At 40.4% G+C, this 15,560-nt stretch overlaps 1 protein-coding gene across 1 annotated transcript; it reads left to right on the forward strand.

Annotated features, from left to right (window-relative positions):
* The first annotated feature begins 2,606 nt into the window (after nucleotides 1-2,606).
* Nucleotides 2,607-11,516, forward strand: LOC311298703 (uncharacterized protein). The gene is made up of 9 exons (XM_084421840.1): nucleotides 2,607-2,655; nucleotides 2,784-2,837; nucleotides 2,972-3,061; nucleotides 3,178-3,258; nucleotides 3,462-3,545; nucleotides 10,193-10,365; nucleotides 10,700-10,764; nucleotides 10,978-11,071; nucleotides 11,274-11,516. Exons 3-9 carry the CDS (start codon nucleotides 2,983-2,985, stop codon nucleotides 11,280-11,282), a joined length of 585 nt encoding a protein of 194 aa, XP_084277966.1. The 5' UTR covers nucleotides 2,607-2,655; nucleotides 2,784-2,837; nucleotides 2,972-2,982; the 3' UTR covers nucleotides 11,283-11,516.
* The last annotated feature ends 4,044 nt before the right edge of the window (nucleotides 11,517-15,560 follow it).

Raw genomic sequence — 15,560 nt, forward strand, 5'->3', positions numbered from 1 at the left:
TAGTTTCTATTTCTATTTTCAATGGCTGATTTGTCAACTAAAGTAACGGTAACACTTTATTTTGATGGTCCCTTTTGAACATTCTGTCGACTATAAGTACCTTTTCAACTACAGATGGGTCTAATAGTTGTTTTCATTTGTTTCTTCTTCATTTCAGAAATATCTCCAGAACGTAGGAAGATACCTGGTTGTTTCCTCAGGATCTGTAAGGCTTTGAAGGCTGTTTTCTGCTGCTGTTCCAGTAGTGCTGTGAATGTTGTGGAGCCTTTTATTCCTGAACCATCATCACCTGCTCCAGATCACTCCGGCGTCAAGCCAATTAATGGTAAATCATTATTTCTCCAACATTATTTTATACAGTATTACCTTGTTTTCCACTCAAAATAAGGCTTGTTTTTACAGAATATTAAAATTATTTCCCCCATTATAATATTATTTATTATGGGGGAAAGTCTACTGTCTACTAATACTCTAGTAGAGTCTACTAATGAGAGTTAGTGGACATGTAGGTGCAATGTTACTTATAGACTTATAGAATGTCTTAAAGGGACCAAAATAAAGTGAAACCAAAGTAACAATTTGATGTGACATTGATAATTAATATTATAAAAAATAAAAAAATAAAAAAACAGTTTTTGATGTGTGAAATGTTCCATCCTCAGGCCGCTCCAGATCCTGGAGAACTGCTTCCAGAGATTCTTCTCCGGGCATCGCGTCATCCTCACCTTGGTCTAGCCCTGAGGCCCATGTCGAGAGGATATGTAGAGAGCCGTTGAGTCTGAGCAGCCGAGGCTCGTACTGCGCTGAGTGGAGCTGGAGTGGCGATGGATCGGAGAGCCCAAACCCACAGGGGTCCGACAGCCTCGAAAGGATTCTGTGTCCTCCGCTGCCGGGTCAAGTTCCTGTCGAGCCAACAGAGACATCAACTGGCCGAACTGCTCAGGGTGCCGTGGAGGCTTCTCCAGTGAACAAGAGCTCAACAGGTGAGACTGAAATAAGGCTGGGCAGTGTAAAGTCTACAGAGAGAGATTTTGCTATTTCATGCATAACTGAGTCAAGTTTTTAACATGTCCGATTTCCACCAGCACTGATATTTTTTAAATAAAACAATGGATCTAGCAAGCTAATAATTGTCTCATATTTTTCTGTTTGTTTTTCAGAGTCCTTTGAGTCTCTCTATGACGTGGAAAAGATGATTGGATCCGGAGGATTTGGCAAAGTGTTCCTGGGAACACGCAAATTTGATGGCAAAAAGGTAAATCTTACTGAATTGTACAAACATTTTGCTCTTGCATGCGTAAAAAAACACATTTAAAACAATTTACAGATGGTTTAATACTTACTACAAGGTCAGGTGCTTGAATACTGTTACTGTCATTGAAACTGGGTTTTTTTGTGTGCAGGTTGCCATCAAGCGGATGCGCAAGATTAACAACGATCGCTATCTTAATATTGTAAGTTGGCCAAAACCTGAATGTGTATGGAGTTGTTTAAGTGCAGATTACTGTAGTTAATACACCCGTAGGAAGCATTAGGTATAAATGTGATCAACAAATAACTTAAAGCTGAACAGGCTCTTTTGAACGCATCTAAAAAGATCCAAGAATAGTACATTTCAAAATGATGTTTTCTTCAGATTTTTACCCAGCAAACCTTCTGTCTGCATCTTCTCTCTAGCCTGGGCATCCCGAACCTCTCGTTACAGAAGTAGCGCTGCTGCTGCTGATGAGGCGAGAATCCATAAGCCCCTTCGTCATACAACTGTACGAGTGGTTTGAAGATCCTAGAGGATTCACTCTGGTTATGGAGTATCCCGAACCCTGCGAGAGCTTGCTGGACTCAATCATTCGTCAACCTTGGAGTGACTGGTTCTCACGGGTCGTCATGATACAGGCTGTGCGGGCAGTGCAACACTGCATCCATCGTGGTGTTTTCCATAATGACATTCATGCGCAGAATTTCCTGTTGAAGAAAGACACGACAGACCTCAAGCTGATAGACTTTGGCTGCGGTCAGCTGTTTAGTAGTGAAGGCTACGAGAGCAACATATACAGGGGTGAGCATTTTGGGAGTGTGGAAACCTGAAGGTAGTGACTTACTAATTATTTGATGATGCTTTAAAAAAAAAAAGCTCAACAATGTGCAAATGTCTTTCTTACAGGAGTTCCGGATTACTGCCCACCTGAAGTCTTTACAGAACCTCGATTCCACGCCGTCCCAGCAAATGTCTGGTCTCTAGGAGTGTTGCTGTACGAGTTGTCGAACGCATGTCTCCCTTTTCTTAATAGAACGGAAATCACACAAGCCAAAGTTATATTTCAGAACCGCAACTTATCCAAATGTGAGTGAATAATGATAGCATTGATAAACACACATAAAGCAAACGATTTGTACAGAAAGTTTAAAGGTTGAAGTGTGTCAGAATTTTTATATATAGCTCAGCAACGTATAGCGAAAATGCCAGGTCACATGGTCATGACTAACCAGCTCTCTCCTTATTAAAATGTGTACAGACTGCATGGATCTGATTAGACAGTGTCTAGCCCGGGATCCAACTAAACGCCCCAGCTTAGAGCAGATGTTACAACATCAGTGGTTTCATCGTGATCTTCACTAGATTGGAGAAGTTGAGGAGATTCACTCGATCAGTTTCAGGTGTGAGGACGTTTAACAGGCAGAGGAGGATTATAATCTTTTGTCTTCAATTCTGGATTATTTGTATTGAGATTTTCAAATTTGTGTTCATTAGTATTCATCGTTATCTTGTGCATGTTCTTGTCAAGAGGATACAGTGTTGCTTCCGGTTCCTCCGCCAAAGATTAAGCTCTCACATAGGGGTGAGTAAAATGGCTGGGCTGGTCCAGTGGTATAATTCAGTCATCAAACTTCAGGGAATGGTTGGCAATATGAGTTTTTCTGTCATTTAAGTTGCTGATGCTTCTGGTTTTGGAATTTCTTTTAACAACCACAGGACAAAATGCAATGCTGCTCCAGTTACCTGCACCCCCAGAACTGGCTAACACCGCCATTAGACAACCAGAGAGTCCTGCATCTTCAGACAGTAATTTCATGTTTTTATTTATTCTACTTTACTTGCTCACAATGCAAATGGAATATAAAGTATTTTTAAGTCTGGGCTCAAAACAAAGTCTTTCAACCTTCCTGTTCCTTTTTCAGTTTCTGGATGTTCTCGTCCAACGCTTCACCGTTCACCCACAAGCTCTGAATCATCAGAAGCATTCAGTCCAGAGTCAGCCAGTAAGTCAGTAAACATTTTTTTACAACCCTCTACATACACCTTGGCAATAGAATCGCCATTGGCTAGTACATTTTTTCATGTCCATGATCAGTTGCATTCTCCATAGTTGTCAATTCTCCAACCTCACTTATTGACATTATTGCAGGAGCAGCGGTCTTGAAAAATGATTTCAATGAGCTTCAACGCTTTTTTTTTTTTTCAGGATCTAGGCGTTCCCGCACACCTCAGCGTGGAGTTCGAAGGCCATCACAGTCCGGGAGCAGAAAAGGTCGGGCATCCTCATCCAGTGAGTCCATGATCAGTTGCATTCTTCATAGTTTTTAAAGACAGCTGCTCCTGCAATAAGTGAGGTAGGAGAATTAACAACTATTTCAAAGAGCTTCAACGCTGTTTTTTTTTGTTATTTTTCTTCAGGATCTAGGTGTTCTCTCACACCTCAGCGTGGAGTTCGAAGGCCATCACAGTCCGAGAGAGGCTTATTCCCCATGTCTCAAGCTAGTACGTCAATGGTCAATATTTATTATTGTATCATTCTTTAATAATCATAAAGTAAGATTTATAAAATACTTGATGTTGTCTATTGCAGATTGCCTCACAAACTTACTGGTTTATGGTGCATAAAATCCCGCTGCAGAACTGTGTGAAGAGTAAGGGTTAAGTTAGAGAGGTGAGAGAATAGCTAGGGAGAAGCAAGGGCTGATTCTTGGTTTATATTGTACACGGTCTATTTTGAGTAATCACTTCACTCTACAGTGCATTTGCATTTTTGCGATTACTTTGTATTTTGTTGTTGGCGGCTTGAGGCTTGACGCGTTTTTTTTTTTTTTTCTCTCTCGTTTCGACTGCGTGTTTTTCGGTCTCATTATGGATTTTGATTTACTCAAAATTTGAACAATGTACTAAGAATAATTTGCTCTCTATTGCTACTCATTTTAAAATACCTATCTCAAAACAAGAAAAGAAACAAAATATCAAATCTCAAGTGCACACTGAATTAGCTGAAAAAGATCTGCTCCCTCCCGTGAGCTCTGTCTTTTCCCGTGCGGTTGCGCATCCAGATCCTGAGCTGCGTAAATTAGAGCTACATGTAGAAATGCGGCGTTTAGAGCTCAGGGAAAAAGAGCTTAAGCATGATTTTGAGCTGCGTAAATTGGAAATAGAGGAGACAGGAAGACGTGAGTCGGTCCGTCTCAGAGGAGCTAGACCGGTGGGCGGTGAAGTTGGCATGGCGGAGATGGATTATGATGTTAATAAATGCATTCGTTTAATTCCGCCCTTTTCTGAGAGAGATGTTGATAAATACTTTGTGTTATTTGAGAGAGTAGCGACGACCTTAAAGTGGCCAAAAGAAATTTGGCCTCTCCTGCTGCAGTGTGTGTTTACGGGTAAAGCCCAGGAGGCGTATGCTTCTCTTTCACCTGAAGTAAGTTTAAATTATGATCAGGTGAAAGTTGCAGTTTTAAGGTCTTATGAGCTGGTTCCTGAGGCTTATAGGCAGAAATTCCGTAGCTGTAAGAAAATTGAGGGCCAGAGTTATGTTGAGTTTGGTCGTGAGAAAATTGCACTTTTTGATCGTTGGTGTTCTGCACAAGACGTGACAAATTTTGATCAGCTTCGCGATTTGGTTCTTATGGAGGAATTTAAAAATGATCTACTGGACAAAATTGCAACATACTTGAATGAACAAAAAGTGACTAAGGTGTCTGCTGCTGCTATATTAGCAGATGAATATGTTCTGACCAAGCGGCAACCTCCCCGTCTCTCTCTTGAAACCAACACGGAAGTGAGTTAAACTGCAATTCATTGACTGCCAGCTTGAGGCTGGCTGCACAAGTGAGTCAAATCTGTATCTCCCCCATGTTAAAATTACCAACTTTACAGCAGAAAAAAATATGTTTACAGCCTGGTTCTCTATGTGGCTTTGGTCTATACAGCTAATTTTGCCCTTCATAACAACTGTGAGGGGGGTGAATTATTTTATAACTCGTTCGTTTAGTTGATTAATATTTAAATTTAAGGGTGTGGCGTGGCCACTTGAGTGACAGATGGATTGCCGCTGTCTGTCAGTGCTAGCCGTTTGTCTGCTGTTAGCTGTCACTTACTTCACCTCAGTAAATGTTAGCTGCTGAACTCGCCATCTCTGCAGTGTTTGTGCTTTTTTCCGGGATTATTTCATACAATTTAATACTTGGGTACAAAGCCCACGTCTTTGGATTCCTTCGTTATCGTTCGAGAGAACAACCAGCGCTGTATTTCAGTTGTTTTCCTCTGTGAACATGCACTAATGGATGTCTGACAATTTCGTTGCTTTTTGGGGTTTTCAAATTTAAAACGTCAATAAATGCTCGTTCGTTCTGCTCTCACGGAACATATGGATTATAATATGCTTATGTACCGTCAGATGAAATCATGCGGGCTTCGGCGCTTTCTCCGTCCGTGCAATAAATGCACATGAATGAGCGCAGATTTTCTAGCGCATTTACTTGCACTTCAAATGCAATATATCTATGGTTTAACCCATTTGAGAGACGGCCAAAATCAGAATTTAAAATGGACTGAATAAGCTCTCTACGAACTTGAGCGATGCCGCGCTGACGGACCATGAAAGAGTGACGGACATGTATGCACATAAATCACTGTCACACACAAACACTCTCGAAGTAATACACAGTCTCACTTGTAGCCATGTCTTTTAACTATTATAATATTTCGAAGGGCAAAAATAGGAACGTTTACTTGGCTTTACATCATCAGCTAACTCGATCACGTCGAGCTAGGTGATTTCAGATAGCCAGGCTTCTCAGTCCTCAGCTCCACTCACCCTGTTTGCCTATTTTCTGTTATCCGGGAGTGACGCAAGGCCAAGATGGCGACGGCCGGCTCCGCCCACTTTAGGCTTCAAAAAACCTACGGGTGACGTCACGGACACTACGTCCATATTTTTTTACAGTCTATGGTTCTGACGCACAGAGAAAGTTTTGAGAAATCTTTTTTCTCTCCATCACAGCGTGGTCCTGTCACGCAAGTGTACTCTAGCGAGCAGGTCAATTTTAAAGATACTGCAGCTAAGGTGAGACGCCTGTGTGCGCTTATTGTGAAAAGCGTGGGCATTTGATCAACAATTGTTTTTTGCTGAATAAAAGGAAACCCAAACCTGTCATGTTGATCGAAACCCCTTCAGGGTCACGGCCTTTTCAGTCCGAATGTGCAGATTTGGACATTTATTCTCCTTTTATTATGAAGGGTGTCGTTTCATTGACTAATAGCGGCGTACAAGTTCCAGTAACTTTTTTACGTGATACAGCGGCTTCTAGGTCTATTATTCTTCAAAGTGTGTTGCCTCTTTCAAATGAAACTTCATTTCCCCGTACTAAATCCGGTAACCAATTTTTACTGACCATTATGTGTGCCTCAACGCGTTTTCCTGAAGCTATACCTATGCTTAAAATCACTGCGCCCGCTGTTGTAAAGGCACTAATTAAGTTCTTTTCATTGTTTGGACTCCCTAGGGTAATTCAAACTGACCAGGGGACAAACTTTATGTCTCGTGTTTTTGCACAGGTGGCCGATCAGCTGAACATCACCCAACCGCTTCTCAAGCGCTTTCCATCCGGAGAGTCAAGGTGCACTGGAGAGGTTTCATCAAACCCTTAAATCAATGCTCCGTGCTTATTGTCTTGAATTTGAAAAGGAGTGGGATGATGGGGTACATCTCTTGATGTTTGCCGTTCGAGAAGTTGTGCAAGAGTCTACGGGTTTTAGTCCAGCAGATTTAGTGTTTGCTCATAACGTGCGTGGCCCTTTAAAGTTACTGCAGGAGAATTGGTTGAGTGAGTTCAAACAAGAAAATTTGCTTGATTATGTCAGCTCTTTTCATTACAAGTTACACAGGGCTTGTGAGTTGGCTAGCAAAAATCTGATTGCTACTCAGTCCAAAATGAAAGGTCGGTTTGACAAAAAGCCAAGATTAGACAATTTAAGGCTGGGGATAAAATGTTGGTATTTTTACCTATCCTTGGTTCTAGTCTTCAAGCACGCTATAGTGGCCCTTATGTCATAGAGAAGAAGGTTAGTGACCGGGACTATATTGTAGCTACTCCTGACCGTGCCCGTCGAAGCAGACTGTGCCATGTCAATATGATCAAACCTTATTATGATCGCGAGCAGTTGGACAAATCCAATTTGGGGGAGGTAAAGTCGGTTCTGGCTTTGTTCAATGCTGAACAGCCTCAAACTGTGTGTTCTCCTGTCTGTAGTGCTTTTCAGGTACCTGATTTCTCTGAGGTAACATCTGGAGCTGAAACTGTCCCTGAGGCCTGGGAGTTGCTGTCCGGTTCTGAAGTTGATTGTGGTATTGAGAGCCCTTTTCTGGCTACAGTTCAGGGCCGGTTAAACAACTCTGAAATGCTTGCTAACCTTGATTCCTGTTTTTTGCATCTACCCTGTTCACAGCGTACAGATGTTGTAAATCTAATTAATCGTTATTTTTTACTCTTTTCAGATGTGCCGTCCCAAACACACATATTACAGCATGACATCGATGTGGGTGACAACATGCCGATTAAACAGCACCCGTATCGTGTCAATCCTGAGAAATGTCGGCGTTTACCAAATCAGGTTGACTATATGCTGTTGCATGGCATTGCAGAACGTAGTGCCAGCTCATGGAGTTCACCCTGCATTCTCGCTATTAAGTCTGATGGATCTGACCGTTTTTGTACAGACTTTAGGAAGGTTAACAAAAATGTGAATTTGCGAAAGCAACCGTAACCTATCTAGGGAAAATTGTGGGTGGTGGCAAGGTAAAACCGGTAAATGCCAAAATTGAGGCCATTACATTATTTCCAGTTCCTTCCACTCGTCGTGAACTACAACGGTTTTTAGGAATGGCGGGGTATTACCGCAGTTTTTGTAAAAACTTTTCTGCTGTAGCTGCCCCACTTACTGACTTGCTGAGTCCAAAAATAAATTTTAAATGGTCACCGGAATGTCAGTATGCTTTTGAGTCCCTTAAAACTCTCCTGATGCAGGCACCTGTTCTCGCTGCTCCAGCGTACGATCGTGTATTTAAACTGGCTGTGGATGCCAGTGATGCGGGAGCAGGTGCTGTTTTGTTGCAGGAGGGGATTGATGGCATTGAACATCCGGTGTGCTACTTTTCAAAAAAAAATCAAAAACATTGTTGTGGCAAAAATTCTCATTAAACAATCATCACTGCGTAAGAGACACTCTGAAATCAAATGATCATTAAAAAGTATTTTTTTCTTGCAAGAAGGCCCAGTTGCCACACAGAAGTCACAAGTAGAGCTGTAATCGGGCCTTAAAAGTTCGGCCCGAAAAGGCCCGAGCCCGACAGAGTTTGGCCCGAGCCCGACAAGTACATTTTGATTGACAGCTTTTTAAAAGCCCGAACCCGTTGACTGTCCAAAAGGCCGTCTATCAGCAGTGATAAGAGTGTCGGAGAATAGCGCGGACACGCGCTTCACACCGCGAGCCGGCACACGCACCACTCGGTGGAAAAGGGAGAGAAAGAAAAAAAGAGACTGCGCCGCACGCACACAGCACCTTTGTCTTTCGTAAAAAAAGGAGTAATTTATAAATTTTTTAACATCATTTATTCATGACTAACGGAGGCTAGAGGCCACTTGGAAGTTGGAACAAAGAAATAAAATAAGTCCTCCAGAGACCAGCCTCTATTTCACCTCCTCAAGATCCATTTTCACGCTAATCTAAACACATCACCTGACCGCTCATTTACCACGCAACCCGAAGCGCGAGCCCGAGCCCGTGTAAAATAATAGAAATTAAGACCGAACCCAACCAAACCCGTCGGGTCCCATCGGGTTTGGGCAAAGATCTTCAGCTCTAGTCACAAGTACAGTCTGTGGAACAAGTGCGACAACGAGGGAGGAAGAAACAGAGCCTTTATATCTTTTCCAAGGTCTCTTACAGGCCGGCTCTTATCTATAGAAGGACAGGTTTTCTAGTGATCTAATTCTTCTGAGTTTATTCCTACAAACTCAGAAGTTCCCAAGGGGTCAGAGGTTCCCTTTTCAGCTGTCTCCCCCTTTGTCTCACAGTGTTCACATTAGTTCAGAAACACAAGTCAGCTATAATATTATTTCAAAGTCTTACTGCAAATGGAGATTCATACTGCAATCAATGAAAATCAAAAATATTCATTACAACATCAAAAGTCATATTCAACAATTGAAAAAGAAGCGCTTGCCTTAATTCTGGCCCTTAATAATTTTGAGGTTTATATCGGCTCTTCTTCATGTCCGGTTACGGTTTACACGGATCACAACCCTCTCGTGTTTATTAATCAAATGCGCAACTCAAATCAGCGTTTAATGAGGTGGGCTTTGTTTGTCCAGTCATTTAATTTGGAGATAAAACATGTAGCCGGGAAGAATAATGTGTTGGCAGACTTGTGTTATATGGTGATTGGTGGGTTGTTTTGTTTTTTTCCCACCATTCACCATCTGGGGGTGGGGGTGTTACGAGTGTATCGCGAACGCCTGGCCTGGAGTCCTCTTATTAAGGTTTATGTTAATTATGTTAATGTTGTCTTGTTTCCGTTTTCCTTAGTTTTGATTGGTGGTGCTGGGGAAGGACCGGAGATAAAACGGAAGGAGGTGGCCTTGGGAGAGGAAGCTGTTCAACGCCGTTTCGCCATTGTTTACCGTTTTGAACTTGAGTTAGGAGCGGGGAGTTTCAGCTGTGGGTTGTATTTCCTTTCCCTTTGTTGCTGAGCTCCCCGTCTCTCATTTTTTGGTTAATTTGTGAGTTGTTTGAGTTATAATAAATATATATTTTTGGATTACGTACTTCGTTGTTGATCTCTTATGTTATGTGTCCCTGAATCCTAGACTCATATTTTGTGGGACCGTAACACTTGACAAAAATAAATGAATGTATTTTCTTCCACAGAATACCAGAAGTCAGTGCTTGGAAAGCTAGTTGAAATTCCAGATGAGATAAAAAGAGTCGGGAGGCACTATGAGCCCCTGAATTCTGCCGTCCATGTTGCTAGGCTAGAAACCTTAGAAGAGTTTGCTCAACAAGAGGCGCATCTCAAGGACCGCAACCTCTGGGAACAAAGGGTCAGATTTATACAGAAATTGGACTAAACTATGTCAATTAGACTAGACTCCCCAAGTCTCCAAAGAGTCTAAATCATCTATATTGTACAAAAATATTCTTTTCTTGTGCATCTGTTAACATGCACAGCTTTATAGAATGTGTAATTGAGGGATTTTCATGCCTTTGTATTAGAGGTGTACTACTGTCCCATAATATTTTGCATGGACTCAACATGTATGGATGAGTCAACATGACCAGTTCCCATTTAAGCTCAATCTGGCAACAATCAGTATATTACCGACACCATGGGTTTATTCATAATGTATTGAGTGGCTTTTCATGTGTTATGTTCAGGTGTCCCAGCTCTCAAAGGTGGGAGGGAGGAACGATAAAGACTGCGTCCATAAAGTGATGGACAGGTATTAAACAACTGTCACATGCTCAGAATATAGAATGTAATTATTATGCAGTTAAATTTTTACTCATTGCCTGCTCTGTTTGCCCTCCTCTTAGCACATAGAAAATCAAAACTGCGGAAAGAGATGATTCATTAGGAATAATGCAAGCATAAAGGAATATTTGTAGAATGTAGGCGTGGACCTCACCCTATGATTTTGTGCATGTATTCTCAGGCTTTTCACCAACAGCCTAATGGCTTCTTTCAGCATGAAGGGCCGGGGTGGCAGTGAGAAAAAAGCCTTCCAGGATACCATTTCTTACTCTGTGGTAAAAGGTAACTGCATTTTTCATGTTTATATATATATATATATATATATATAATTTAGCTTACCAATTGTATTTCTTTTGGGAAGGTATGCAAATCCATGCAATTGTTAATTGATTAAATGTAAATACAATGTGTAGTGGGAGCCTTAATGATGTAAGACGTGGTTTATTCATGCACCATCTAATATATTTTCTTTTGCAGCTGCAGTAATGAAGTGGAGTTAAACTGCCACAGAAGTTGAAATCAGGGCTGCTATGGCTGAGACACTTAAACATGCTCCCGGGAGAGCTGGAGGTGGAGGTCGCAAAGTGTGAACATTTGTACTGTACATTTTCTGAGTTGTGTTTTGTGTTGACTCTTGGAATGTGAAATCTGTGTTTTATTGCACTATATTTTATGTAAAATGTGCTGTTTTAAGTATAATAAAGCTATTCTCTCTTTAAAGCTTTGTTTCATTCATATGTTAATCTAAAATGTTATTTGGCATGTTGTGTTGGGACTTGAGAATTGACAATTGTCAATAGGCATCGAGTAAACGTTGAAGATTTACGTCTATTTTACGACAAATTTGACGTCTTTTAAATGTTCATTTTCAACCTTCAGTGGACCGTAATTAGACGTCGAAGATTTACGTCTATTCAACGTCTAATAGACGACTTTTTGCTTGCTGGGAATGTTCTTGTTATAGTCAAATCACCTTCATTTATATAGCGCTTGATACTATACAGATTGTTTTAAAGCTGTAGTAAACAGGAAAATAACAGAATCAGTAAACCAAACAGAATTCAATTCTGTTCTAGCTCTAAAAAAAACATTCATGAGTTGACTTGTTCATATACTCTTTGTTTTGGATAGGAAATAACATACTTGCTGAGAGCTCCAAGCTCGAGACTTGACCCGAAGCCAGAAGTCCAACACCAACCTGACAGAAACTCAGAGCCTGTCCACGTCTGAGCAAGAACGTGTTTATTTTGTTTAACGTGTTTATATTTTATTTAATATTTGTATCTCTTGAATTGAAATGTTGCATGTATATTTGTAATAAACGTTAAAGAAAATCGTAAATGGGCTTTTTCGTTTGGACTTGTTTTGGGATCCTTTATTAATGTGGATGTATTTTTTTATTATTAATATGGATTTATTATTATGCAACAATAACAAATACAAAACAGTGACAAACAATAATAGACAAAATAGATACAAATGAAATGAAAACAATATCACGGGCAGAAAAATGGCACATCTTTCACACTGTTTACATGTCTGACATTTATGTATATTGTGACATTTGTTAAACGCTATTTCTGATGGTTTATTTGTCCATCCTCACTCACTCACTCACTCACTCATCGCCATCTACTGGTGTAATGATGGAACAGAGAGGAGAAGAAATCAGGAAAGGACTCTGAAATATGAGTGTTTTTGGTGCTAAACAGACACTGAAGAGGACATAACTGGACAACACTATTATATCACATAATTAACTATTATCTTTCAAGTCATTAGTGCAGTTATTCAAGTCATGGTACCGCAAGAATCATATTAATAAAAATAAGAGTTACACAACTGGCTACTCGTGCCCACACACAGATTGGCATTGGAGGAGTTTCACTTTTATATTTTATACACTTTTTTATATTTAGTTTCAACAAAGTGTCCCTACAAAGATGACAGTATCGGAAATCCTTTTCCCTCTAGAACCCTTTTTTGGTCCCCATTAGGAAAACAGCTTAAAGGAGTGGTATAATGGCCTTTTCACAAGATGTAAAATAAGTCTCTGATGTCCCCAGAGTGTGTATGTGACGTTTAGCTCAAAATACCCCACAGATATTTTTATATAGCAGGTTAAAGTTGTCACTTTTGAGGGTGAGCAAAAACTATTTTTTACAGTCTATGGCAAAAACGCGCCGTTTTTATGTGTCCCTTTAAATGCAAATGAGCTGCTGTGTGTGTGCGTGTGTGTGTGTGTGTGTGTGTGTGTGTGTGTGTGTGTGTGTGTGTGTGTGTGTGTGTGTGATATGTAGGTTTAGGCATAGCAGAGAATGTCTAATAAGGGGAGAACTTCCACTCTCAGTAAACTTCCGGCTTCTGAACTGGTTGCAGTTCCTCTCTGATTCCATATGAGGGCGCTCACAGGACGAGTGCAGAATGAATGGAGGTCTATGGCAGTATACCCATCAAAATACACTTTTCTCAGGATATAATTTTTTGTCTAGTAATTTGAATGCTGTATTCGAAAAGAGATGCAAAGAAATTACACATTGCTGGGTGTTAGATTTTTTAGAGTCACTTATTTGCTTTAAAAAGTATTTTAAAGTGTCAATGACGTCATACACATCGTACGACCAGATATACTGATTTACGGCAATCCTTCAGTCACTTTGGTGCTTTCGCGCTCTGCACTTTCTTTTCTCTCGAGGCATCGACAACACAGCTGACACAGGTAAATACACGTGCTAGAAGAGTTTTTGTTTTGTTTGTTTCCGGTCCCGCTTCGGATGCCGCGATCATAGACATAATAAATACATATTTATTATGTCTATGGCCGCGATGCCATCAAGCGGTATCTCTAGTCGTAATCAGTCCTTCACTGACCAATCAGCGTTCATTAGCAGAATGCTAGCGTGTTATGGGCAACAACAACTCAACCTGTAAGAAATCGAAAGGACATAAGTACTCGTTCATTCAACTTTCGACCTATAACCCATGTTGAACTTGCAAAACCTACAATCAAATCTGAGATTTCTCAACGGCAATCGGGTGAAAGAGATACATTTAGCCGTCTAGCCCCATAGACTCCCATTCAGTCTGCGCTCGCCCGCGATCACCTCCAGTGGAATTCTAATGGAACTGCAACCAAGATCGATACAATGGGGCTAATAGGAAGTGCCAAGGCTCTCCGTAGACGGGCTCTGGTTTAGGGCTAGGGCAGAGCCCGTCTACGGAGAGCCTGCCCACTCCCTATTAAGCCCTATTGTACCGAATTTTGGTTGTAGTACCACCAGAGTTCCACTGGGGGCGATCGCCATGAGTGCAAAATGAATGGGAGTCAATGGGGCTAGACGGCTAAATTAGTCTCTTTCACCCGATTGCCGTTGAGAAATCTCAGATGTGATTGTAGATTTTGCAAGTTCAACATGGGTTTTAGGTCGAAAGTTGAATGAACGAGTACTTATGTCGTTTCGATTTCTTACAGGTTGAGTTGTTGTTGCCCATAACACGCTAGCATTCTGCTAATGACGTCAGCATTCTGACGTCATTGACATTTTGAAAGACTTTTTAAAGAAAATAAGTGACTCTAAAAAATCTAACACCCAGCAATGTGTAATTTCTTTGCATCTTCTTTCGAATACAACATTCAAATTACTAGACAAAAAATTATATCCTGAGAAAAGTGGATTTTGAGGGGTATACCGCCATTGACCTCCATTCATTCTGCACTCGTCCTGTGAGCGCCCTCATATGGAATCAGAGTGGAACTGCAACCAGTTCAGAAGCCGGAAGTGTAGTGAGAGTGAAACTTCTTGCCATATTAGACATTCTCTGGCTAGGGTTAGTGTGTGTGTGTGTGTGTGTGTGTGTGTGTGTGTGTGTGTGTGTGTGTGTGTGTGTGTGTGTGTGTGTGTGTGTGTGTGTGTGTGTGTGTGTGTTTCTTAAGCAGCCCTAGAGGTCGATCATAGATCAAATCGATCCACCATCAAACAGCGTATATTTTGTGCTGTTTTATGCGTTTGAGACATGGTGTTTGCAAAACTTACATTTCACAGGAATATTCTCCATCTGTAAATCTTAGAAAAGTCGTGAAAATATTTCCATTTTGCTGCTAAACTGCTGCGCGCATGCGCGCCAAATAGGAGCGCAATAATTCTGACCAATATATACATTTTGCTTGGAAAATTAATAGGCTATGCGATATTTTATAACACCAGAAATATCTTCTAATTATAATAATTTATCTTTAGGATGTTGGATAAGTTGCAGTGAACTTATAGCTCATTACACTCATATATTTTATACTTATTCAGGGAAGAATTTTTTAAGAAACCAAATATAATAAAGATACAAAATATAGTTTTGGGTTTAGGACCTAAGCTACTTAAGAAAGATGACTTATGCTTATTTAGAATGCTGAGAATTACAGCTTTTAAAGCAACATTTGTTTTGTTTTTTTGGAGAAAGCAAGAATGTTTGGTTAGATTTAGTTTACATTATGGAGAGGATAACGTGAAATTAAGAGCAAAAGTATACATTTTGAAAAGATATGTGCAACTCTAAAATTAAAGAATATTCCATAAAATAAAGGAATACATATTAGCCTACATTAACTAAATAACTTGTATATATATATATATATATGCTTTTGTAATTATTTATTGTCATACTCAACTTTAGCAGAAGCCTTGATTTTTTTTTTTTAATTAAACAGTCTGAATAGCCTTTCAGAATTTTTTGTATGGTATAATATAAATAATAAGCCTGGACATAAAA

The sequence above is a fragment of the Rutilus rutilus genome, assembly GCF_951802725.1.
Source record: "Rutilus rutilus genome assembly, chromosome: 10".
Lineage (NCBI taxonomy): Eukaryota > Metazoa > Chordata > Actinopteri > Cypriniformes > Leuciscidae > Rutilus > Rutilus rutilus.

Bases quoted from the DNA above. Each gene is read 5' to 3' on its own strand.
- LOC311298703 (XM_084421840.1), top strand. From the start codon at position 2,983: ATGCTGCTCCAGTTACCTGCACCCCCAGAACTGGCTAACACCGCCATT. The intron at 3,259-3,461 runs GTAAGTCAGTAA...TTTTTTTTTCAG, and splicing joins ATTCAGTCCAGAGTCAGCCA to GATCTAGGCGTTCCCGCACA. The intron at 3,546-10,192 runs GTGAGTCCATGA...TTTCTTCCACAG, and splicing joins AGGTCGGGCATCCTCATCCA to AATACCAGAAGTCAGTGCTT.